Source organism: Scleropages formosus, chromosome 6, assembly GCF_900964775.1.
Source record: "Scleropages formosus chromosome 6, fSclFor1.1, whole genome shotgun sequence".
NCBI lineage: Eukaryota > Metazoa > Chordata > Actinopteri > Osteoglossiformes > Osteoglossidae > Scleropages > Scleropages formosus.
This window is the reverse complement of record NC_041811.1, coordinates 20,583,813-20,611,439: the sequence shown is the minus strand read 5'-3', so window position 1 is coordinate 20,611,439 and position 27,627 is coordinate 20,583,813. Positions and strand designations below refer to the sequence as shown.

The 27,627-nt window shown below is 36.7% G+C and overlaps 1 protein-coding gene across 4 annotated transcripts; it reads left to right on the top strand.

The window, feature by feature from the left end:
• The first annotated feature begins 1,627 nt into the window (after positions 1 to 1,627).
• On the top strand, positions 1,628 to 17,484 carry LOC108924974 (probable global transcription activator SNF2L2). Of its 4 annotated transcripts, none has more exons than XM_018736666.2 (10): positions 1,628 to 1,884; positions 3,042 to 3,145; positions 4,055 to 4,139; positions 6,153 to 6,205; positions 10,963 to 11,177; positions 14,291 to 14,396; positions 14,557 to 14,658; positions 15,946 to 16,066; positions 16,184 to 16,308; positions 16,676 to 17,484. In XM_018736666.2, the coding sequence occupies exons 5-10, from the start codon at positions 10,990 to 10,992 to the stop codon at positions 16,709 to 16,711; spliced, it is 678 nt and encodes a 225-aa protein (XP_018592182.1). In that variant the 5' UTR covers positions 1,628 to 1,884; positions 3,042 to 3,145; positions 4,055 to 4,139; positions 6,153 to 6,205; positions 10,963 to 10,989; the 3' UTR covers positions 16,712 to 17,484. The 4 variants fall into 4 exon arrangements, with proteins under 4 accessions (XP_018592182.1, XP_018592183.1, XP_018592181.1 ...); XM_018736667.2 differs by having other exon boundaries at positions 1,865 to 1,884; positions 3,020 to 3,145; XM_018736665.2 differs by lacking the exons at positions 1,628 to 1,884; positions 3,042 to 3,145; positions 4,055 to 4,139; positions 6,153 to 6,205 and adding an exon at positions 6,811 to 6,870.
• Positions 17,485 to 27,627: the final 10,143 nt, after the last annotated feature.

The window sequence follows — 27,627 nt, the reverse complement described above, 5'->3', positions numbered from 1 at the left end:
AAACAGTCCTGGGAGGGGGCGGGAGACGGGTGGCGTGGAGCAGGGCCCTCCCAGCTTGACTGTTATACCCGCAGGCAAATCATGAGACCAAAGTGCCTAATGGCTGAGTGGTAAAAGAAAATACTTTCAACGTTTTTCACGTATTTAAGGTATTACATGTAACTAAACATATTAATAACCAGTTTGAGGTAAGTATGTTGTTCAAGGGTAGTACAGCTAAAAGTAGGGTTTAGACCTGCAATCTTTGGATGTGAAGGCAGCAGCTCTAACCCCTACACTACCAACAGCTCCCTAATGTATGTATAACTTTTCTGAAATTTGCAGTATAATAACATTTTGAAAATGTAATATTATTGCTATTATTTTCATGTACTTAGAGCCTAGAATACAAATGTAAAAATGTACTTACATCTGTTGCGTGCACCAAAGCTATACTGTAAGCCAATCCTTCTCATAAATTAGGTTTACTTGTAATTTGTAAGTCAAAGCTTGTGTGAACAGCTGCTAATAAGATGCAAAAGAGGTTGTTACCCTGTAACAAAGAATTTCACAGATCTGAGAAAAATGTAATGTATGTAGCAATTTTTTTAATCTTTATATATCCCTCTTTGCATCTGCCACACTATAGGATATCCTTTCTGACAGAACCATGAAGACTCTTCTTAATAAGCAGTTCTGCCTTTTTTGTAAGACATTTGCAACATTTTCCTTAGTAAAACTGTTTAAAGTGTTATTAAACTCATAGATAACAATTTAAATGCAATGCGTCAATTTGCCCTATTTATAAAGACACAATACTGTATATATTCCTGAGGGTCCTGTTTGAAGGACGTACCAAATCATTTCCCGCCACTCTGATAAATTCAGTTTTCAGCACTGCTTTTCCTTAAAACCTGTTAGTAAGTGCTTATTTCTTATGCTTTTGATAATCTTTATCCTTAAATAGTAATTAATTTTTTTTCATAGTTGGATTCCAAGTGAAATTCTGATGGCTGATGACAGTATGATAACAGTAACAATAATCACCATTTAACTATCAACATTTAACATACTTGGAACAATTCTGCCAATTGTTTATGTAGTTTTTAGATAAAGTTTTGATTTATGTGTTTATGCAGCAGGTATGAAAGTGCTTAGAGCTGCTTCCCTATACTTGAGGGGCACAGGTAAAAATTTCACCTCTTGTTATAGTACCATTGGCCAGGGTATTCACCCAGAATTGCTGTTGAAAATTACCCTGCAGTATAATGAGATAAATCATTGTAGATGGCTTAACAGTGTAAGCTGCTTTGGAGATAAGCATCAGCTAAGTAAATTTAAATGTATTATGTCTTAATTATATTTCTGGAAAAGTAGGTCTCAATATTTGTGTAAAGCCCCAGAATTAAATTTGCATTTGTTTGTGAATTAATATTTGTGCTATTCAGTGCGACTTTAATATGCTGTCAGATTCAAGTTTTTGTTATTATTGGTTTGCACTTGATAATAGCAAATCAAATGTTTACTGTATAACAATCTTTGAATATATACATGTTGTAGATACCTTAATGGTTATACAAATGTAAATGCAAAAAACTGGAGCTTTGCAGCAGGGCAGTGAAATCTTGTAATGTCAGAGTATGAAAATATTGCCCATTCTGTTTCTTCTTGCCTTTCTAAACTTTTGGCAGCCTCAGGTATACAGTGCAGTTTGTTTTCACTGTACTGTATAACAATGCTGACATATTACCTTCCTCAGTGTTCATCTGATCATCTTGCCATGATGCAGAATTTCTTGCCTGGCGAAAGGCATGTCCTGCTCTATCTACATGTGGTCCACAGATGGTTCGAGGAGTGTAAGGGCCAACTTCTTTTTTGTAGGACTATGTGGTGACAGCATCAGTGGTATGTATTTTTGCTTTATTCAGGGTGGAATGGGTAGAATATAACTGAAGGAGTGTGCCTGCATAACCTGTCTCTTTTTTGGGATTTTGGCTGTACACATGTACGATGTACTGCGGAAGTCTGGAAAAGTTTGGAGATGCAGTAGAAATGATCCTGTGGAAATGAAGTCCAGCATTATGAATATAATGACTATTTTTTCAAAAAAACATTTTTCTTGCTGTTGCAAGGTATAACATTTTTTTTATGCAGGGATATTCTCTGAATTAAGATGGCTTTTTCCACTGTCATAATCATTGGAAATGTCTTGGCCTTACTGCCCTCATGCGGTCTCTCTAAATATTGCATCGTTAAAGTCACTTTCCAGCACAACCGAAACGAGCAATAAGATAGTTTACTAGAACATACTATATTTCAGGGTATTTCAGTATCACATTTTAATGGCTTCTCCTGAACAGAAATATCTCCTGAAGTATATGGATACACTTTCTTAAATGCTTTTTTTTTGATAATGAGTTTTAAAAAGCAGCGCGCGCGCACGGGGAACCGGAGCCTACACAGGGCGTAAGGCCAGAGGGGGAGGGGACACACCCAGGACAGGACGCCAGTCCGTCGCAAGGCACCCCAAGCGGGACTCGAACCCCAGACCCACTGGAAAGCAGGACCATGGTCCAACCCACTGCGCCACCGCACCCTCTAAAAAGCAGCAAAAGAAGCATATTTTTCATAAGATGAAAATACCTTCAACCCCAGCCTACTGACAAATCGGTTTAGTCAACTGAAAACATACATAATCTTACTCTCCACACAATAAGGCACTGCACTCAGTTGAGAAAAACTAACTGTAGAGAGAATAGAAGCGATGTCTCTGTACCTGGGCTGATTTTGAAAATGTATAAAATGAAGCATCTTAAGTGCTGCAAAGAGAGCAAAGACTTTTATTCTACACATGCATTGAGCTTTCAGTCTTAGGGGATGAATAAATTATGGTATTTATTTAAATATTCTTTTAAAGACAGTGTTTTTTCTTTCTAATGATACTGTGTGTATGGTGTATGCAGGTGAATTATTTTCAGAATGCTAGAAATGACTATGTATTATTTATTTGCTTTGATCTCCTAATGATTTATTATACCAGAGATGCTACTTTTATGAAACAGCATGTATGAAATATGCATAACCAAGGAATGGAAGATGCTTTTCAACCGACCAGTGAAAGAGTCACCTTGACAAACCCAGTGGGGAGACTTCTCGGAACAAGCAGGTTTTTACATATTTCCTGTAATCTATAATCAGAACACAACTCTCTTTAGTGTCCATTTTGTTTTAACAGACTGTGTCTTCAATTTTGGAAGAGATCTGGTTTATACCGGTCGATCAGTCACACCTCCTCCCCCACAAACTTGTAATACCCATTGCAGATTAAACAAATCTGACAAACAAAAATTCAAATTTAATACTAGTGGTAGAAGTGAGGTAGAGCTAGAGGTAAAGATAATGAATCAATTGTTTGTATTCATATTTCACGTTCAGATAAAGTACGTAACCATTATAGAACATGAATGCTCTGAGAATTTAATTATTCATGGTGACACGTTTTTGCAAACACATAAAATCTAGACATTTATTCAGTGCTTTAACTGTATGTGACAGGATATACCCCTGAAATAACACAGTTCTGGAGTTGCACATTTTTGTTTTCAGCCATTCTTGGTTCATGGCAATATGGGTGTGACTAGATAGCAAACCAGTTTATCTTGTGTTTGACAAGTTGCAGTACCACAGTCAGAGGGTGAAACAATAGATGTTGAGCCAAAAAATACATTAAGTCACATAAGAGTAAAACTGATACAATTTATTGAAGTCATAGCAGGGAAGAACGTGTCTTTCAATTATTTACTTATTTGGTCAAGTCATCCATTACATAATAACAAAAGCTGCAATGCGGTTGAGAGCCTTACAGTTTATTCTCCCTCAATGGTACTTTAGGATTATATAAAGCCTGGAGTTCATTAATTGTGTCTACGTGTAATTTCACACATACTGCAATACTCCTGGAATCACTCTCCTTTAAACAAGTAAAGAAATGATGGTAGATGTCTTGGTGAATACTGGTATTTTCCTTATGTGTTTGTAGTTTTAATAAATGTGCATCCTACAATGTCTTTTAAAGCGAGCTCCTCACCACAAGTAAGAAGCATGACGGAGAAGTTAATGAAGCAAAAGAAGCTGAGCCAGAAAGTGATGCAAGACACCAGGTAACAGGGTGAAAGTGACAAGCTGTTTTTTTTCACCTCCCATCAATAAGTCCTTGGAAACCTGTAGCACTGACTCTTAAAGCACAATTCCTGAAAAAACCCAAAAAATAAAACAATAATTAAAAAGTCCAGAATGATAAAGAAACAACCACACACACTAAGAACCCGTAATAGTCTAAAATAAAGTAAAAACTGGAATAAACACTGTCACTTTATGCTGTATTTGTGTCTGTAGTCAAGCTCGGGGCTTCAGATACAGTACAGTGGCTATAAAGTAGCAGAATCATCATAGCAGTTTCACAGCAGAAAGTGATAGTTCTCTGTAATTTGTTACACTGGGTGAAATCCACTACTAATTTACTGTTGTCATGGTAACAAACATCATTGGAATTACCACGGCTCACCAGACTGCAGTATGGAAATCAATGTAATGGTCACGTGTTCCCATCTCAGTGAGGGAAATACTAATACATGCTTCTGTATATAGTGTTATGATTTTCATATCATATAGTTACTATGGAGATTAAGTCACCCAACAATGCAAACTAAAAAAAGAAGAATATTTATGTTAAAAAAGGATTTAAAAAGTATAATGCCCTCATGAGGTATTTTATCCTAAAGATAACAGATTTATATTTTTCTTAACATTTAGTGACTAGTGATTATCACTGACGTAAATAAGGTCATACCGTGTTAAGTGTGGAGAATTTCTAGGAAGCCCTGTTAATAATGGCTATCATTTGTGTAATATAAATTATTATTTTTTTAGTTGTTATTTAGCGGATACCTTTGTGCAGTGTGTCTTGTTTGGTTTGTGCGCTCAGCTACTTACTATGATTTACCGATTTACACCGATGGGTAGTTTTACTTGAAGCAATTTAAGGTACCTGCTCGAGGGTATTATAGCAAGAGCAGGGGTTCAAACCCAAGTTCTTCAATTGCAAGGTGACAGGTCTAAATTCTACACTACCTACTGTCCCAAACATACGCACAAAACCCATACATAACTCAAGACCAGCATTTTTTTATTTTTTCCTTCTTTTGTTTCGTGTAACACGACTTGTAGGGGTATAGATGGTTGGTTGAGGTAATTCTGGTAATTTTCCATCATTTGGTCAATGTTCATTCACTGGCCCGGTGACCAATTACATTCTGGTATTTTATTAAAGTTGCTTTATAGGGTTTTAGCTGTTATTTAGAAGACCTTTTTAATTTAAATTTTTGTCCAATTAAGTTCAACACTCAAGTGTCACACTTGGAGATTATTGAGCCAATTTAAGATAGGAGAAAATGTTTATGAACACACTGAAAGGTATTGGACAACACTTGAAATGATCACTTTTCTGAGCAGCATAGTCTTAATAAACATGCTATCCCATTTTGTTGGGATGAGATGAAAAATACTCAAAATTGCATGAATAATTCTCTCTTTAAGAAGAGCTTCATTAATGTTAATGCTCCTCTGGGGGTCTTGTTTTGGTAGAAGAGAGAGGAAAAAGAAACATCAAGCATAATTTTGCAAAATTGGGTCTGTATATTCGCATACGTTTAATATTTGATTGATAACAATTATGAGTCATTTAGAATTGTGATGGGAGAAATAAAAGTTGAGCTCCAAAGCGGTAACAGTGATTAAAGGGCCAGCCAGGAAGAACTGCATCTCTGACGGGTGTGACAAGTTTGCAGGTTCTCTGTGTTCACGTGGACTTCTGTCCATAGTCCAAAGATGCGTGTTGCTTGAACTGATGACTCTAAATTACCTGTGAGTGTGCGATTGTCCTGCAATGGACTGGTGTCCCATTCAGGGTATACTCTACTTCACTTCCTAAGTGGTTACTACCAATTGCCAGATACTTGGAGGAATTCTTGTTGTGGGGTTGGGTTGCGTTTGCTATGTTACGTTTTAAAGAAGAATGTTTTAATAAAAACGTGCTGTTTGTTATTAAATGTGCTGAGATGATGTGCTGCTTTGGGTGCTGCTGATGATACAGTTGTCCTTTTTTCTCATTTCAGATTTTTTTTGAAGGATTGAAGTTCAGTTTTGCAGGGACAGAACAAAGGAGAAGGTAGGGAAAGGTTGAAATTAGTTCAAGACCCCTCCAACAACACTGGATCTGAAAAAGTACAGAAATAGAACTATAACGTGTAAATTGTGACGATAACTTAATGAGGAAGAATATATTTATGCTGAGGCACAGCAGTCCAGCAAAATGTAAGATATTTTAAGGATTAAACAGATGCTTTGAAAATTCATAAACTCCTTCCTAACTTATACATATGAATTGTAATTTAAACTGAAATAATGACATGTAAAGATTTAAAACTGTGACCATAAAATAACCCAGGTATGTAGCTCTGGAATAACTGGTACACTCAACTGTCAAAACAAACATATCCTGCCCATATCATACGCAGCGATGTTATGTACCAGAACACAAGCACCAATGATTGTGCCTTCTGTAGAATCACAAGTTTGGTAAATATTGACCGTTTTCTCCATGTACATCATCTCCATGCTCATGTGTAACTGTCACTGACATTATTTTTTTGCTACACCACATGTCTCATGAAAACAGCTTTTTTTTTGGTGCCAAAATTAAAAACATGTTTCAGCTGGAGCCTAATACCCACTGGCACCAGTGCTGTTTTCTTTCCTAAGCTCTCAGCCAGGCAGCCTCCTCTTTTGACCCACTGGGGCTGTATTGGTCACAGAATGGCAGGGAACACCACGGTAGTGTATTCATCTTTTATATTCCCGCTTTGTGCTTTTAAAAGGTAGTCCTACTTCCCGAAGGAACTTGATATCGGCTATTACTGCAACCAACCGGTAGCTTCTGAAGCCTTGTAGACGAGGAGGAGTTAGGAGTACAAGAGCCAGGAAGATGGCTGCCGCCTCGACGACATGATATTTTAACATCGAACATGAGATTGTAATTTTGATCCCAGCTGACCGCTGTGCTTCCTAGTGACTCCGCTGGGACTGCACCCACCAATTACAGTCCAGATTTCACAGGACAGAGGACCAAGTTGAGAAATGTTTTCTGGCACAAGTTGTTAAATCTCTCCAGAGAAACACGGAACGCAGTCTGATTAATTACTGAAACTACTTCAAGTGAACTTTTATTGCAAGGTTCATTTTACAAATGTTTACTTTTTTTGCAGTATGCGTAACTGTAGCTTTAAATACTTAATTCAGTAAATTATTATTTTGGATTGTTAGAGTTGGCTACTGAAGGAAAGGAACTGATAATGTAGTTCATTCTTTATAGGACTGATAACTTGCACTTATACAGTCCAGTAAAATATTTGCTTTTTTTATCCAATTATAACTCAACAAATGAAGCATGATTATAGGCACGGATTTGATCAACCATTACATCACTATTTGTTGCTGGGCTTGACAAATTGCCTGTGCAGTGATTGGATTTTAAGATGGGGCAGTGCTGAAGTGTGCATTAAAGCATGCATCTGTGTTTTGTCAAATGAAACCGTATGCACAGTGAAATAATAATAAAAAATAATAACAATAAGAAAAAAGAGATTCGACCGCTTAAACACGTGGAAAAAAAAAACTGGTAAGTGGTTGTCAATATTATAACAAGCCTAGGGAGAAAGATTTCAGGCCTTGCACTGAGAAGAATGAAATTGCAGAGCTGGAGCGGATAATTCATTCAGTATTAAATTTTCAAACAGAAAAGATAAAATTACTTGTATTTGAAAACATAGCATTCCCCCAGCTCTCTGACTGATCAGCTGATGAAGAGACTTGCTGCACGCTGCTTTGCTGGGTTGTTAATTTTATCCCCTCTAACTGTGATTTCTGATAGCCGGCCTACTGATTGCAGCCAGGTAAATATCCTCCTTTCTTTTCCATTTACCAGGATTTAGAGAGGCTACATCACAGGCACTATATTTAAGTGTGCAACAGATCAAACATATATTTGGCAGCAGAGGCAGCCTTGTATTTGCGGCGACTGTGCTGAGAAGAAACATGACAAAATGCATGCAGCATTTTTTTTTTTATTTTATAGATTATGCTTTATCCTCTGGAATTCAGCCAAAATAACTGCAGCTCTCTGAGGAGACGCTCGAAGCGTTTTAAACTTACCGCAGTCAACCAATTATTAACAGATTTTCCTTTCCCTGTCGTCTTCGCTGTGTTCGCTCGTCTCCCGTATTTGCGTTTGCCGTGTAATATTCTGCATTCTCTCAGAGAGTGATGGAGATTTTTGCTGTTGATTATTAGGCCTGCTCTCCCACAGGATCCCTGAGGATATGCATTTGTTGTTTGCCGGATTCGAGCGTCGGCAGGCTGCTCAGTCTTTTGAGTTAAACCACAATGCTCCGTCTTTTTTTTTTTCCTCCTTCGCTGCAGCCGAGTGGACTGGTCGTATTAGGTGCAGTTCTCTTAGAACACATCTCTGTCTGCATACTGTATTGTTGAAGCTAGCCCTACAAAATGCCTTTGTGTGGCTCTGCAATGGAGATGCACTAGCAGCATTTGCTGTGCTGCTGCAGTGTGAAAGATGGAAAAAAAGGCAAAGAGAGGAAAGCTTGTTCTGTGTGCGGAAAGGAACGAGGCAGAGCTCATGGTGCATCTCTTCCGTGAGAACAAAAGAAATAAGATTGAGAAGGAATTCCTGGCTGATTAATTTCATCTCCAGCACGTTTCCAGGGATGTTTGACATATTCAGTTCTGCAGCCGTGACGGACTCTCAGAGTACTTTATACTTTGGAAATGAAAACCACTTGAACTGGATTGTCTGTTTACTCTACAATAATATATCATAATTGTAATAAGCTGTATCATGCACCAAATATGATAGTCATTTTAAATGTGTTCTTGCTTATATTTGGTTCTTGGGAACGTTTAAGTGGAAAATGTTCTGCAAAATGTCTTTCATAGGGCTGTTACAGTGTTGCTGTGATTACTTTCTTTTTTAAGACAACAAAGAAGTAAAAAAAAATATTTCCAATAATCAAAATCTATTTTCATATACTCTGCTTTAGAAATGCAATAACTACAGTTTTGGTTGTTCTTATGCTGCATCTTGATACATCCACAGCCATTATCCATTTCAGGTGTTATATGTAGTATTTCCATTACAAAACAATGCACAATTGTAATCCAACTGTTTTTCCCACTTTCCAAAAATGAACATATGTATGCAGTTATCAGTTAGGATTTATTACCTAGTGAGTTGTAATTTTCAGGTGTGAGATGATCAAAAGGAATGTGGAAACTGTTAACCCAAAATTATGATATATTCCTGAAATAAATCTTGTCTTCTGTAAGGTTTCACTTGGAAAATGTGTATAATGGTGTACTCATACCTGGTTAAAGAACCTTGTGTTTTATAATGGTGGAGATATATTGTGTAGAATGTGCAAGGATGAATTATATATTTAACTCTTTAACTATTTAAGTATGTATTTATTAATCATGTATGGTACGTATTAGCTTTTCCTGTCTTATAGCTTGAAAATTATTTTGTTTAAACAAGGTGGTAGGTGATTGCCTTGGACATACCCCTATTTCCCTGACTTCCTGTAAGGACATTTATTAAGGTGTGGCTGCTTAAGAAACATTTAACAGGACTGAGTTTGTGCTCTCAAGGGGGACAGTTTTTAGGGTAGAAAAAGACACCAGAGTTGTGGGTTGTAATTGTAATTTTCCATTCATTTTCTCAGACACCTAGAAGTACTTTAATTTTCCTTTGATTTTCCTGACTTGGGTTGTTGTCATGTGCTGTTGTGTTGATGTTGACTCTTGGTGACTTCGTAGATGGAGCGGTTCCAGAATGAGCTGTTATTCACTTTGTCCCGAAGCTTCGAAGGGGTGTGTCCATTATTGCTGTGATTGAGTCCATGCGTTTTCTTGCTAGTTGTCCACTTATTATTTTTTCCCAACATCTTTCCAAACATTACTTTGTTTTCAAGAGTCCAATCTTCTCATGAAGATTGGTATGATAGCTCAGTGAAGTTATTTGTGCTTCCATTGAGAATTCTGGATTGATTTGATCCGAGATCCATCTGTTTGTTTTGCTGACTGTCTGTGGTATCCTTGAAAGTCTGTTCTATCATCACACTGTAGAAGAGTCTGTGTTGTTCCTGTCCTGCTTCTTTGCTGTCAAGGATTCTCATCCATATTGCTGCTGAGTTCATGTCGATTCTCAGTGACCACACAGATTCCCTCCTGAATGATCTGTCTTTTTGTGTCCTTTGGCTTGAAAGGGGCGTATCTGTTATTGAGCCCATCCATGTGTTCGCTGGTTTCTTCTTCTTTTCCTTCCAACTTCTTCAAACAAGTCTTGGATAACTGGGCTGAAAGTCTTTACTTTTCTAGTTTTTTGTTCGTTCATGGTTTCTTAGTAGTTGTTGAGTATTTTATTAAGGTTAATATAAAAACTGAAGTTCAAAGCCCAACAATGACTTCCTGAAGCCCTATAACCCCGAGACTGTATATTGACTGTTGTTAAAGTGGATTTTCTCTTTTGGATTATTTCTTATTCTCTTGAACAACATAATAAATATAACGTGTTATTTCCTTAGAATGTTGAGCGTTTTTCAGTGATGAACTTCTGTTACATCAAAATATTACAAAGGATTTGATGTGACTGAGCCAGTTCACAACCTCTGCAATGTTCTTCAGCTGTTTGCGGAATGTGGTTTTGACATTTTGAAACCCATGTAATGTAAATGACACTGCATCATTGTAGGTTTTAAATCATCCAGGGAATCTTGTCTGACCTCCATGCTGGTGCTTTTAAGAAAATTTTCAGGCACTTTGCCAGTTACTAATGTCTGAACTGTCTACACTCAGGTGGCTGGGGAAGGAAACGTGGAGGAAATGGAGGAAGTTCGTCTAAAGAAGCGCAAGCGCAGGAGGCATGTTGTGAAGGAACTGAGGACGGAGGACGGGGAAATTGTGAAAAAACGGCGTGGTCGACCACCCGCAGAGAAGTTTCCCCCAAACCCTCCTAAACTCACGAAACAGATGAATGCCATTGTGGAAACTGTCATTAACTACAAAGATGGGTAAGACTGGTGTTTGTTTTGCTGAAGTCATAACTGTCATACCCGAGTAAACTTAATGTTTAGCCTACCAGTATTTATTCAGTATTTTATAATTTTTGGTGAAATTATATAGTCATATAATGAAAAAAGTGCTACAGTGGCTTATAAAACCATGTGCCATTTTCTTATACAATTCACTAATAATTCAGTATAACAGGATTTTTGCATGTTGTGTATTGTTTTAATTTTTTTCAAGATCTTCATGCAGTCCTGTAAAAGATGCAACCAATAATTCAACCACACAGGTTGTGGTCAACCCCACATAGGCAACTCCCATTCCTGGCTATTGGTTCAGACTATCAACACAATACTCATGGAGACATTTAAGAAACTTAAAAATGCAATACAATACATTCATTTAACATTTATACATACAGCTGACTATTTTCTCCAGAACAACTTACAGCTTTAAGCTACCTACAACTATTTACTTATTTATATTGCTGGGTGAGTTTTGCTGGAGCAAATTAGGGTAAGTACCAAAAGGCAGCACTTCTAGCTGCTATCCAATCAGCTGCCCCCTTCACAATGTACAGAAACTTACTTATGCTGAGCGCAAGGCAATATGGGACAACAACAGCCTATCACACTGAGAACCAATCACAACTATCAATAAATGCCAATCTAATAATCACAATTGAAGCATCCAATTCACTGCTATTTTTCCTATTTATTTGTATAGTTGAGACTTTTCTCCAAACCAGCTTACAATGTTAAGGAACTTTTGTTAAATTAATTCCCTTTTACCTATTTATACAGCAGTATAATTTTTACTGGAGCAATTCATAAACAGTGAATAGTGAGGGATCTTTTTCATACATTAAGACAGTGAAAATATTACCCTGTTCATTTAAAAATGCATGTTTTTTTGAACTCCTTATTTTTGCTTCTCATGGCTAAATATGATAAAAGATTATAGTTTCTTGAAATAGCTTCCTTTGACTCATGAGCATAAAAGGTACATTGCTGTCAAAGGTACACTGTCACTCTCATTTCCAAAAAAAGAAATGTTTCCATTTATCTGATTCATTTTTCCATCATTTATAATTTTTTGCTTTATGAGTTGAAGCAGATCCCCTGGACTGAAAAATTGGTGAATTTTCTGCTCCAAAAGGCAGGTTTCTCTGGATGAGCTTGGGTTTTCTGTCATGACATGTGATGTACTATAGCATCTCCTAACACAAAAGCCTGATGGTTTTCATCTAGTTTGAATTCCTTCAACATAAAAGTTGACCAAGAAAACCAGGGACTTTTCTATGATGAGGATTCAATAAACACTACCACAGTGCTATTTAATATGGTTCTTAGTGGGATTGCTTTGCTGTGACACTGGTTAAACCCGCAACTATTGTATAACAACATTGACAGCTATGTTGTGCCCTACTGTTTCTGGGCTAAACTGATGCAAACACAGATGGCTGTCTTTGAATAAATGTGCTTGTAGCATCATGCTGCCACCACCTCCTGGGGGTAAGAAGGAGGGGTTGCATCAGCAGTTCAAAAACTGGCTTCCTAACCTTCAAGTTCCAAATTTGTTACAACAGGGGAGTACTCTCCTACTCTTTGACTCTTATTTGCATGTTTTGACCTGAATTACGTGGAATATAGGTGTTTTACCTTTTTAAAGGCATTTCTCAAAATTAAATACAGTTTGTGAACCCACTGGAATTATCTAGATTTCGGCAAAAATGGCTTCCAAAATGTGATCTGATTTTCTTCTTAGTCATAACGATGAATACTGTATTATTTAACACACACAGTATTTTATATTGCCATATCTTCATTGAAAATGGTTTACAAAGTCAATTCATTTATGGGAAAAAGTGTGAATTTCTAGGATAATTACTTCTTGAAAAGAGTAATTGGCGTCAACCAATGAGTCAAGTATTCCATTCAGTTCAGGCGTGGGTATGAGCTTCATGAAGTATAGAAATACCACACAATTTACCTGCTTTTCACAACAGAATTCTACTGAAGTACAATGTGGCTGATAGAAAAAAAAGATTTCATAGGACCTCATGAGAAGATGCGTATGTTTTCTGGTGAAACATAAAAGAAAATGTATACACGTACAGCAGGTAGTGTGTGGTGCAGTGGAACCAATTCTCAGTCATAAGTCGAGGACCAACAGTATTCAGTTCTGATTTATCACATAATTATATCTGACAGCTTGTAGTCACTTTTGTTGTTTTGTACATGGTCAAAAACAGGTCAACAATACAGGTTAAAAAAAAAAATTGGATAGGCTTTGTGAAACAAAAAAATTCGGTATAATAAATGAAATATATATTAAGTTTTTAATTTGAAATTTAAGAACTTTGAACTACAATTACAATTAAAAGATTTTAAGTAAATGGAAAGTACTCTCTCTTCTACTGAATGTTGATGGTACACTGACTCTTACCATAATTATGTGCAATGTTTGTCATATGGTTATTGATGCCCAATACCAATATGAATACCAGGCAAAAGCTATAAACTCTGTGGAAGTGGGTTGAATCACAGCAGTCGTTGTTCTGTTTGGGCTCCTTTAATTGTCACCTTCCATTCTGATTGTGTCTGGTTCACATCCCTCTCCTTGCGCTGTACCCTTGATTCAGGTACTTACCCTGAATCGATACAGTAAAAGTACCAGCTGCTGTATAAATTCATAAATCATTGTAAAGTTGTTTACCTTACATTACAGATCACTTTGAAAAAATGTGTTGGCAAAATAAATATTAACTAAAAAACAAAAGTAAATAAGAGGGGGAATACAGTATATTGACATGGTTGTTAGCTCAGTATCTGAGTCTTTAACAGGTTTGTTTTCTTATAAATTTGTCACTTTAAGTACTTTAAGTAGATTACTATTTTTACATTTGAATAGTGTCATGGTGCTAGTATTATGCTTATCTGCTATAATACAGTGATTTTTTTCCTATGACCTTTTTACTGTCATACTGTAAAACTTCAGTTTTGATGTATTCTCATGGGTATACAGTTAACAATGTTACTGGGGCTCAGAGTGCATATTTAATAGAAAGGTCAGTGATAATACATTCATCTCTGAGCACATTTGTTGCTGATTTCAGGTCAGGCCGAAAGCTCAGTGAAGTCTTCGTCCGATTGCCTTCAAGAAAAGAACTGCCAGAATATTATGAACTGATCAGAAAGCCGGTGGACTTCAGAAAGATCAAGGTGCACCCCGCTTAGTTGCCTTGTAGTATAGTATTATATTAATGTTACAGTTGGTAGTATTTTTTTATAGACTAAAGCTGAATCCTTTACTTTAATTGCAAACATATGATAAACCCTTGCCTCAGTACTTATGCTGCCACAAACTGTTCTTCATTGTCAGGAACGTGTTCGTAACCACAAGTACAGGAGTGTGGAAGATCTAGAAGAAGATGTTATGCTTCTCTGCCATAATGCACAGACTTTCAACCTCGAGGGATCTCAGGTCTGTGGGTGACATTGCCCTGAATACATTTTCCAAAAACCTTGTTTCCGATCTTGTTTTCACATTTTGTCTTTATGGCTAATACCAGCTTAACTAATTTCTTTAAAAAAAAAAATACAATACAATGCTGGAGTAATGATATTGGTGACAATTGATGGTTATTTGCATTAAAAATTACATTAGACTGCCTCTTGATCTTACAGACGCAGTTGGGACTGGAAGTATGTCTGGACTAAGTCACAATCAATAAAGTCTCTACTATTAAGATATCCCTCAGTTTTTAAAAATTATTCCTGTCTCCATTGGTCACATTTTGTAAAAAAAACTTAGAGCTGTAATAAATAAATACATATTTTGTATTAAATTCATACTACATGAAAACACACACAATGTCTATAACCGCTTGTCCCAAGAGGGGTCGTGGCAAGCTAGAGCCTAACCTGGCAACACAGGGCGCAAGGCTGCAGGGGGAGGGGACACACCCAGGACGGGAGGCCAGTCCATCGCAAGGTACCCCAAGCTGGACTTGAACTCCAGACCCACTACAGAGCAGGCCCCATCCAAACCTGCTGCACCACCGCACCCCCAACTACTTGAAAATGTGTTTGAAATTTCTGAAAATTAAGAAAGGCCTATGCTCACAACCTAGTACTAACTTTTTTTAGTTATGAACTTTTTTGAGGTGTATTTAACATGTATTTTTTTATGAATAGACCTAGTTTACCAAGTCAAATTGTTAAACAAATGTAAACCCAATAAGCTGACAAATAGTAAGTGTGTTTGTCAACACTCAGGTCTAATTGTGGCCAAGGTTCTTTATTGTGCTTTCTTTTTTTTTTCTTTCTTCACAATGTCTTATAAAAATCCCTCCCAGGGAACACAGAGGTGCATACAGGAGGTCTCTTGCAGATTTAATTTAATTTGAAAACAGACATTTTAGAAAACAGTTTATCGAAGAAAAAAAAAAAAAAAACTTAATCATCTATATCACTGGAAATTTGTAACAATATTGTTGGTAACAATAAGACTCAGCATAGATGTATAAGATGATGTTAGAGGTACAAAGCGATGAGGAGATAAAAATAATGATTTTGACATTTTTACCATATTGTTTGGTAATTATTACTAAAACGATTATTGATTATGAGTTAGCTAAGAGATGATGCACTTTTTTTTATTTGAGTGGTTTTATAAAAAAATGTAGCTATATGCAGGGAGTTGCAATTGTATTCGTGTGTAATATTTTTGAATGGGTAGGATTCATCCTTCACTGTATGTTACTTGCAGGTCTACGAGGACTCGATAGTGCTTCAGTCTGTGTTTAAGAGTGCCAGACAGAAAATTGCAAAAGAGGAGGAGAGTAAAGAAGAGAACGCTGGGAATGAAGTTGATGAAAAGGAGGCAGAATGTAAGAGGATGAGTTTGTTTAAAGAACGTATATAACTAATTTAAATGTATACAGCGACTTAATGTAAACAGAAAAATGGCTGACCAGGAATACTTATGAAAGAATTATTTTCTCCAGCAAAAATGAAAGTGAACATAAATACAGATGGAAGTGGGCACGAGAAGGGCAAAAAACATCAAAATAGGGGAAATGCAAAGGCAGTTGTCAGCGATGATGATAGCAATGGTGATCAAGATGATCAGGTAAGTCAGGGACAACTCTAGCAATGGTTGCAGAGTTGACGTAACATTTGAGTAAATTGCATGTCTACTTCAATGGGTGTGTAGATTTTCAGTAACTGTATTTTTAAGCCATGTGCATTTACAGAAAAACTGTAACCGGGTCTCTGTTTTTTTCTGCTGCAGTTTTAGAATGAGAAGTAAGTAGACACACCCATCTTATGATTTCAGAGAGAACATATATTTCACATTTCTTTCATTGCCCATCTGATTATTTTTTGATAAATATTAAGAAAATTCATGCATTATACTGATGCCTTCAGTTGTTCTTGGCTCATGGAAATGTTATTTCACATTCGGTTTGTGGCAGTCATGCATTGTGTTTTCACAGGACAAGTCTGAAGTCATTGTGAGCAGAGATGACTGAGGGAGACGAAAATCAATTCAGCTTTGTACTCCTTTTCTTTGGCTGTTTGATTTCCCTGTCTTTTTAAAATTTGCCCTCTAAGGCACACAGTTAGTGTTCAGGAGTGAAAATCACTGTGGAGGGGCTGAGGCCCACATCAGCCCATCTCATTATTAACACAAACAGAACAGGACAAGTTTGACTGAGTTTGATGCCGACATTCTCTGTCCATTTTGCCCAGTAAAAACAAAGTTAATTCTGAAGCTTTGGACTTTAATTGTAGAAATGGAAAAAGGATGAAGATCTGTGTTTTACAAAATGCAGAATTAAAACATCCATATTGTAATACATGGTGATACATTTAAACTGTTTATGATAGCTCAGTAAAAATAGAAATTCAATAAACCAGTTATCAGAATTAGTCTGATTTATCATAAATGAGGAAGTTAAATCCTATGCTGCAGTGGAAATATTTTGGCGAGGCTGCCAGTTTTCTATAATTCACTTAACACATCACAGTATATCCATGAACAAGGACTGTTGAAGTAAGACATTTAGAAGGTGATTTCATCTGCAAAAGTAAGAATATTGTCATTCTCAAGACACAAAGCACATTAAGATGTATTTCTTGCCAGATACTCACAGATCTCTCAGAATATGACTAATATGGCAGATCTGTTTTCATGAAATTGCTTTTTTGAGTTAAAGAAAAAGGTTAATAGTATCATATTCAAGAGTAGTGATTGTGTAACCATAAAGCCTTGCCACTACTGTATTTTTTATAAATTTTTAAAAGCTAGGCACCTCTAAAGTATAGTGAGTTTTGAATATCAATTCACAAAAATATGTAATTTCAGTTGATAGTTAATTTGTTAGTTTTCACTTGAGCAATCAGTGATTTATGCTTTATTTTCCTTGTTTTCACAGAATATAAAAAATAAAAAAATCATACTTTTACCTTGTGAGGCAGAGCCCTCAGGAATTTTTAGATTTTACTTATGGAAAATATTAAAACTTTATCATGTTTGACCAGTGGTAAAATACAGATTATGAGAGTTCATACACAGGTCATTTACTGATGAAGATGTTAAATTTGTTAAAAGTAAGAATGAGTATGAATACAATATAAATTTTCTCTTGCATTTTAAAGTTGCATCTTTAGCTTTAAATTGTATCATGCATTTGCCATTTATATATGCGTTTGTTAAATTTGTCTTTAATAGATTTTTAATGTAGGTCACATTTTGCCCTTTGCATTTAGTGTCTGTATATTTGAGAGATGTTCTTCCTAAAGGCACATCTGGTTATGTTATAAATATATTATACATGCAGTTGAACCAACTTGCAACATATCTTGTACAGTATGAGGGATAAGTCACCTTCTTCTGAAGTGTACTTAAGTAGTCTTAGGTGGTAACTTGTAGCCCAGGGCCAAAAAAGCATTATTGATATTGATTGCATGTCATATATGTATTTACAACTGTTACTTACATTTCAAGTAAAACTGTCTGAATTATGTGCAGGTATAGTATAATAAGCATCACTGTTTGTTTCTTTGCAACATTTTGTATGTGACATGTCAAACACGTGCAAGAACGGTTTTGCATTGTGTGATATTAAAAAAAAATTTCAATTGAATATGTAAGCAAATTTTCTTTGTTTTTTCTGTTAATGTAAATATGATGTAATAAGTTGTATTATGGTCCACATATTCCGTGCCATTTTGGGTATCAAAACTGGAGGTAACAGTGTTTTGAAAAAGCATTCAGCAATGTTTTTAAAAAGTTGCTACTTTGCAAATGAACTGACATTTCTGCTAATATCTGTTGGTCATATCTAGAACATATTTAAAACCAAAAATATTTCTCTGTAAGAAATAAAGAAAGGTTAAAATTATTAACACAAGGGGGTGATAGGTTATGTTTCAGCCACTCAAAGGATGGGGTCATCCATTTAAAAAAAAAAAAATGACAAGATATATGAAGTTTTAGCATAAATGAACTAAACTGTTTTTAAGTACTTATAAAACTCTCTTTTGCTTTAAAGTTTCAAACTTTAGATCGCAGTGGTAAGAATCTAAAGGGGAAGGAACACATTTGACCTTACTCCTCAATAGACTGCCAAGTATTGGATGAAAATATTAATATGCCAAGGGGGCGTGGTGGTGCAGCGGGTTTGGCCGGGTCCTGCTCTCTGGCGTGTCTGGGGTTCAAGTCCCGCTTGGGGTGCCTTGTGACGGCCTGGTGTCCCATCCTGGGTGTGTCCCCTCCCCCTCTAGCCTCACAGCCTGTGTTGCTGGGTTAGCCTCTGGCTTGCCACAGCTCTGCTTGGGACAAGCGGCTTCAGCAAGTGTGTGTGTGAGAGAGATTAATATTCCAGCACAAAGCTACCTTTGAGTTGATCTTATTGTAATTTTATGACAACAGAAACAAACATAATGTAAGTTACAATGTTTGAATAATGGGCCAAATTCATCCATGCATCAGTCCATCCATCTTTTACTAATAACCACTTCTCCTGTAGAGGGTCACAAAGTTACACTGGCAGGGTTCCTTACAGATGGAACTCCAGTACAAAAGGGGCTACCTATAATGAACAATTTAACTAAAGTGATTAGTAACTATAATGCAGAACATTGTCACAACAGGTAGCACAGGTGCCTCAAAGCACCAGGGTCATGCACTTGGGCTTAAATTTAATACCTGTTCAGTTTGTGTGCAGTTTGGATTTTCTTCCACAGTTGCATTTCATGTGGATTAATGACTAAAGTTGTCCATTGTGTACGAATATGCATGTTACCTCCCTCACGACAAGGTAAACCACAGATAGGGTGGCAGCCTGCCTAGCCTAGCAGTCCTACCACAGTAGGACCTGGGCCACCACATTCACATTTGATCATCTAGCAGATGGTTTTTGTCACACCAACATTCCTTGGTGAGGGTACAGTTGCAAAGAAGCAAGCACATTGGGTTCACCAATTTATTAGCAAAGTCACAGACACACAAGTTCAGTGCCACTGACAGACTTTAATATTCTTCTAAAGAATATTTACAAGTTCAGACAGATAATACAGTACAACACAATGTACAGGACCTGTACAAGAGCCCACCCACCCCAAACATCCAGGGGGTTGAGGTTGCCTCACCTCTCTCTGTACTTAAGGCTACCTTATACGCCACAAGCCCCACCCCTCTTAGTACATACTGCATTTGAAACATTAGATATCATAGCCATACCAAAACTCAAAACACAATACATGTAGATACTCAGTTGTTCCAAACAACATAAACAGATCCAGACAGATCCAGACAGATCCACTTATACACAATTCAGACCACAATTGCCAGCACATTTAAACACCCCTGTATAGTGGTATGTTCCTCAAGAAGGGTGCCCACTTCCCATGATGCACTATAAAGCCAGTCCAGAGAAGTTGACTTAGTTTGGCAGCGAAGAGACTCTACCAAGGTGGCTAATGAGGTAATTTAACAAAACCACAGGATTAACCAAAGGTAGGTTTTTTTTTTTTTAAAAATATAAGTAATATAAAAGTACAACAATTGTATATAGTTAGTAAAACAAGTGTTATTTTTTACCTCAAGTATGGAATGGAATAATTTAATCCGTTAACACTAGTAACATGGCTTAACACTTGACCCATAAGCACAATTTTGTGATCTTGTGGGAGTGGTTATGTTTCTAGAAGGGTCTCCTGTGACAGCTTAGTCTGTCATACGTTTCTGCAAAGCGATAAACAACTTGACATGTTAGCATAAGCGGTTATCAATAGTTGGTATTACAATGTTTTGCTCTTTTTCTTTCCACTACTAGTCAGACAGCTAGCTAGACATACAGAAATACATTGAAATGCATGGTGTATTTTGATTTTAAATATGGCTTAATTCAGTTTGCAAAAGATGAACACAAGACTGTTATGACCCCATGGTTGTCTAAGGATGTAGAGTTGTGTAACATAAAGGTGTTTGTACCGAGTTGTGAATTGACAAGAGGACAAACAGGAGTGTGTTTTTAATGCAGTTAGTGTACAAAAAGAACCAACAAGCAAACCTTACAAAACTGGATAGAAAGCAAAGGGTAATCAAAAAGCCAAGAAAAATCCTAGCTAACCTAACTCTTGTGAGCAAGCCACTGTCCAACTCCAACCCAGAAACAAAAAGGGGTCGAAACCCAGAAGTCTCCTGCCACCACCCTAACATCACTACTTTTACACTCTCTAAAGAAAATGAACAAAACCAACCAAGTGTACAAACAGAATACAGATGATACAAAAAAGCAAAATATCAAAGTACAAACAAAAAGGTGAACAAAGACCAAGAGCACCCTCAAATGAAAACATGAACACTCACTGTACATGTAACAGACAAATACTGTAGTTCAGTAATTTATGGTAGGCAAATTAGGGCAGGGAGCATAAATGTTAGAGCTATTGCCTAAGGATCCAAGTTTGCTTCCTAAATCCTGCAGCAGTACTCTTGAACAAGGTAATTGCTCTAAATTGTAATAAGTGACCCAGTTGTATAAATGGGTAAGTCATATGCAACTTAACAGTGAGGTTGCAAGTTATTAAACATTCACAAGAGTAGGGCTATGAAATATTTTGTTCATAATACATGTTTTTAACATCAAAGCTTATCTTTATGTAATTTCAGTGTAATTATACTTTTATTTACATCAGCTACAAAATACTTTACTCTTATAATGCTGTAGCTTCCTTGAATGACCAAATATCAAAGTAATTATTGTACTGAAGCTATAAACTTCTGCCCTAATAACATAATACGCAAGAGTCAAATTTGTGTTAAACATAAAACTTACTGAAATAGCAAAAGGTAAATCTGCAGTCCATTTAAGGGCATTTTGAAACTTTTAGCACTTAAAAAAAATGGTAAGTATGCATAACCAATCTTCCAGAACAGTAAAACTCAGGAATTAATTTAAATACAGGATTTTAGGCTCTGAAATCAGGCGCATCGTTATCCCAGAGACTCAATGAAAAAGTGCCTCAAGTCTTAATCTAATGTCACAACTGGACCATAGTGTTATAATGGAAACAGAACACAGTGAGTTCAATATTGTTTAAATAGATATATTTTACATTTAAATGAGATGTATGTTTGTTGTGATTATATTTTCATTTAAATCCTCATTTTAGTTTTTCGGTGCTTAATTTCTTGAACACAACCCTTGATGTGCATTGAAGAAAATATATAATGAAATGCATATCCATTCTAACCCAACAAAGACCACACACACGCCAGCTTTCTACTTTTGTCAAGAGTCATATCAGACCTGTAAAGATTGCTTTACGCTCTGTTTTGCCTCTTTTTCAACCAGAACATTGTCATGGAAATGCTTTTATAGTGAAACTAGTTTTCTTCGACAAATTGTACCAAAACTGCTCCAAGTGAAAATAGCCGAGCTCTTAGCAACATCCAAACAGCGGTGCTTCTGACAAAAGTTAACGTGCCCATTATGCTCGAGCTTCAGTCACAAAAACGGCATAACCATTTACATGTGATCCTGCTCATCTCTCAAATTTTCTTCAAAGCATCACTTTAAATGTTTTCTTTTTCAAAGAACTGAGGATTTCAGGTAGGTATGAAGTAGCGAGTTGGATCTTACCCAGAATTGCATCAACATTTCAAAGTGTACTGTCAAGAGATTCTCTAAAGTGGGTGTTCATGGTTTGACAAGGTATCCTGTTGTATACCAGTGTTTTACCCGTTCCAGCTGAAGTCAGAAAATTCAAAGCATGAATAGAGGAGAATGTTCTGGAATGTCCTAGGAAACAAGCTGTTCACAAGTGTCCCATCCTTATAAAAGTACCAGGCCTTTAATGGTACTTTGTTCCTTGAGACGTGGATGTTGTACTCATGAGTTTAAAGAAAAATTTACTTAATCAGGTGACACACAGAGGGTACCGGTGCTACTTTGTAGCTGCACATTTTATCCAGGAGCCAGATGCAGAAATGGTTAGGAGACTAAGGGTGTAGGTACAAACACATGGTTAGTTTGTTCGGTGCCACTCTTGTCCTAGCACACGAAGTAGCTGCCGACAGAAATAACACTGAAAATCCTTCTGCACATTTTCCCCTGTCCTCTTGCACTAATCGCTTACACCTTTGATCTTTCCTCTTCTTCACTTTCTATCTCTTCCTGTCGCATATTAAGTAATCTGAGCCATGAGAGCAAATCACCCAGTTGGTCACAGATCACAGGCAATCGTTCATCTCTCCGGTTACCAGACTACTTAAAGGCTTCACATTTGCATAACTTATTGATCCATTCTGTTTTCCAGTTGTCAACGATAGCCTTTATTCAATTAAACTGTTGAATGAGAAGTATTTCACATTTTGTTCATAACCCTTTTTTGTCCACTAAGGCTGAGTTCTGACAATCACTAAATGCCTGTGTTCATTTTGCAGGCAGTTATTGTTTTTAAGCTTAATTGCGCAAGGCAGGAGACCCATATTTAGCTGCAGTATTTTCTTTCACCACCTTCCTGGGAGACATCTGTCTCTTTTTAATGGAAAAACACAAGGGAAACATATTAGTCTTAATGAGGAGACTTGCAGTATCTCTGAAAGAGGTCCATCTCATCTGACCCACTGCAAGCAGAATACTGTTTGCCAAATAAAATCAGCAACAGCAGCAGCCTAGAAGTTCCAGTGAGCATATATGGAAAACATGATTCATGGAAAGATCTTATAATATATGTTTGACAGAAATCTGCAATCTTTTATAGTGGATTGTACTGTTTCTGTTTTTCACTGTAGGTTTTACTAGTGGCGCACACTCTGGTAACCAGCCTGGAAAGTTCTTCGAAAAGGCCCCTTTATTGTCAATGGAAATTTCTAGGTTTTGTAGGAGAGTTGCTGGTGGGCAAATGAAGTATGTCTGAGGTGGTTCAGGTTCTGAGTATTTGTGAAATTGATTCAGGAAGTGCAAAAAATTTGAAGACTCACTCTGACAGGAAGAGCAAAAGGGAGGAAAATTGACTAATATAATTTTTTATGCTGATAGTATTTGGAGTACAGAAGAGGGCCTTGAAGATTACCCTTTCAGAGGTTGTGGAGGGGAAGAGCAAAAAGGCCAAAATTCCACTAAAATGAGTGTCAGAGGTCCTGGATGAATGACCCTCAGTGAATCTAGAGAAAAGCATTGTGTCCATAGCAACACACTTATTCACTCACTATGGGCAATTTAGAGTTACTACTGTAATTTGCTTGAAATACGTGTCTGTACCGTGGGAAGAAATCAGAGCACCTGAAGAAAACCCACAAGAGCGGGGAAGAGCATCATACAAAAGACACGCCAACTGAACGGAGATCAACCCTAGGCCCCAGCTGCACAATCTAGGCTTGGAAACACCAGTGCCATCTGCAGTGTCACCAGGCTGCCTATGGTAACCACAACTATCAACTCAAATAATCTCAACAGCTCTAATAGAAATACTCTTACAAGATTGTAAATAAATGCTTAATTGTGATATGAAAGGATGATCTAGCACTAAGCATTTGTTAGTACTACCACACAGCAGCTCAGAAACTGTGCCTGTAAACACTAACTAGTCCTTGTAAACAGTGAAGCAAAATATCTCCATCCAAGGTGTACCCTATCAGACTCTATACTGCCCAGAAGGTACTTTCTTATCCACTGTTCCCCTGCACTGGACAAGTCATTAATGAAAATGACAAATTATAAAAGCAGAACATTGAAATAATATATTATAAAAACATTGAAATATTATAAAAAACAATATTTTTAAAAAGATTTTGTCTTCTTATTGTCATAGAAAAAGTACATATAGGCTTTTTCATGAATTTTAGACATATTCATCCATGTGCCAGGCCACTATTTGTACTGTTTAAAAACATTGGTAATTGTATCCTCTCTCAGCTAGAAGTTGCCTAACTGGGTGGTTTCACATGAATTAACCCCATTATCTCTATTCTGAATATTGCTGCAGTCTTGGGGAACTAAGGTGTGGAATAAAATGTGCAGTTTCATGGGGGCTGGATTTCTATTATTGAAATACCTTATGCAATGATGAATGTAGGGGCAACTAATAATGGGAAATGTTAGCATACATGTCACTTTTCAGTCCCTACACAAGTATTTCATTACTTCCGGCGTATGTTTTATCTTTTTCAGAAAAACAGAATTGGCTGTAATTCTGTAATCCAAGGCATCAAAGTGGAGACACTATTGGCCGCAAACCTTTTTCAGCCTCCATACCTTAGAGCAGCAGTGAAGTTGTATTTGCCATATATTCTCAATAGATGGCGCTATATTGTCATTTTTCAAGGATTAGTGGCGACAATTCGAAACCAAAACTAGCTGAATACACTCGCCACTACTAGTATTGATTAGAAAAAAAAAAAAAACCCACATTTTTTTTCAGAGAGAAAAAGACCACTCCATGAATATTCCTGTTCCAGCTAATCCAGTGGAAGTCCTCATGAATGCCAGCACGGAACAGACTGTGAAATTGTATTGCTGCGTGCCCTGTATGCCACATTTTGCTTTTTTAAATGTTCAGATGCGTGATTGTGAATACCTTTCAAAAGTAGTCCAAGGTTTTAGTACATCAAAGAACTCCAATGTCTTGTCTTTATGAACAATGCTTCACACACACACATTTGCCCTAAGGGTAGGAACTGAACTCTTACAGGAAAACCTCTTTGAAGAGAAGCGGTTTTCGGCAGCTTGCTTTTGTGAACTGTCAGAAGAAAGGTACACAAGGACAAATACAAGTGAAATATTTGTGTAGAAGCAAAACTTGGGTATGTGAGGGATAAAGAAAACATATTCCTTTGTAGAAAAACAGACTGAAAAGGCCTTGTGTTTAACCCTACATGGTTTTAAGCTTTTCACACCACTTTACCACAGTCCTGCACCTCATGTAAGTACCCAGCACTCCTTATTTTGAAAAAATGGCACTGTACCGTATTTCTTTCTTTTGATATTTGATCATTCAAGGAAGCTACAGCATTGCATTAAGAGCATAAGGTATTTTGCAGCTGATGTAAATAAAAGTATAATTATACTGAAATTACATAAAGATAAGTCATAACATGGACAAGTACAATGAATGAATACTTCATATTCATACTCTTCTGTATGTATAATAACTGGCAATCTGAAGTTTTGATTAATTTTATGAACGGCACTGGGTGACCATAACATAGATACAGAAAGTGCAGATTCTTCCACACACATTAAACAAAGGCAGAAGGTCAAAAAATTGTAATATGTCACAGGTATGATCACATAAGTCTGATCAGAGTCAGAAGGCAGTCCAGATATTACAGAACCACTTTGAACTGTCATGCAGAACAAATATATTTTTAGTTGGAAGTGGGAAAATTACACACTTTGGTTTTTGCTATATTTAGGGTATAGATCTAAGTATTAAAAGACATTTCTTTAGCAAGTATGTCAGAGCAGTCTGTGTGTTTTGTAGCGTGAGCAAAAAAGAGTGAATATAAGGAAATTCTCAGAAAAAGGTGAAATGTTTTGGAATTTCAGAGCTTTTCATCTTGGGTAGCACAAAGGTGTCTCCAGATGAAGTCACAGAGAATCCAGCCTAAATTGGAACCGATTAGTCAGTTGTTTATTTTGTGCAGCCTAATTGTAAAGCACATTTATTGCTGATGTCCCAGCAACTGGAAAAGTACACAGAATTTGATTCTGGGTCTTTTACTGTGTAAAAAACATCTTGAAATAATGGCATCTAACTTTATGAAAAATTTTGACAAGTAATAACATTCATTTTGGAAAAAAGTATAGCGAATAGAGTTAATCCTAAAAACATTAATTCTCACAAATATTTCTATAGGCAGAGAGCTCTGCATAGCCAGATCCTCTTTGACCTTTATAATTAGCGGTAAGTAGTTGTCTCTGATCAACTACGACCTACTCATGGTATTTTCAGTTTTTTTTTTTTTTTTTTTTAAACTTTTCATTTAACTTCTTTGTCGATGATGTTCATTATGTTATTCTTAGCTTAGGAGAAGTAGCAGGTCCACAAGAGACTAAATGTGCTGGAATGAGGCAACTATTTTTGTATTATGCTGGTCAGCAATCACACAGTACACATTTTTCATACCTGTAAATCATGTAAGCAGTCAACCTTATATAATTTCTCATGCCTAGACTGTCTGAAACACCTGTTCTCTGCGTGGGGTATACGTACTGACGATAACATTTCTCCATGGTAATAAAGCCAATCTGGTGCACTTCTCTATGCAGCATTTTACTGTTTCTGCCTAATAGGGATTTGTTGTTGTATTTATAATTTTGTAAAATGCAACTTTAAATGGAAATAGATGACCTCTTCCCTCTTCTGCCAGGGCTGAAATATTTGCTAGTCTGCAGTGTGTCTTATGAACTGCACATTATGGTGCTGAATGAATAGATGTAGTGTAATGTGTTGATTGTGAGAAACTTAGTCTTATAGTGCGAGTGAACTGTAAGTAACTGTCCTATTGCTTAACCACAGCACTCCCTGCTGCCTTAGTACATTCATTGATGCATGACCCATGTACACACTGTGTAAATGATATACTATACAGACTGTGCAAGTATACATCTTAACCATCTATTTGAATTTATATTTCACTAAGGTCTGTAAAAAATAATATTATAGCGGAGCTTGGTTAAAAAAAAAAAAAAAAGGTCAGGCCAGGTCAGGTCTGGTTGTCCTCAGTATCCTGCCCAGTCCACCAGAAGTGATGTGTAACCTTCGCACAAAGCCTTAATCCAAGAAAAACACTTGCTGAGCGAAATTCAGCAGGGGTTATATGAACAGTTCTCAAATTTAGCTCTCTAAGTCACTCTCTACAGCCTTGATAGAACAATTTTCCAAAGCACTCTCAAAAAGCCAGATTGTGACTCTGAACAAAGCAAGAACC

What these genes read in the sequence shown, in the direction of transcription:
- LOC108924974 (XM_018736665.2), top strand. An exon ending in TCAACCTCGAGGGATCTCAG is followed by an intron (nt 14,659 to 15,945) that starts GTCTGTGGGTGA and finishes TGTTACTTGCAG; the next exon opens with GTCTACGAGGACTCGATAGT. An exon ending in ATGGTGATCAAGATGATCAG is followed by an intron (nt 16,309 to 16,675) that starts GTAAGTCAGGGA and finishes GTGTTTTCACAG; the next exon opens with GACAAGTCTGAAGTCATTGT.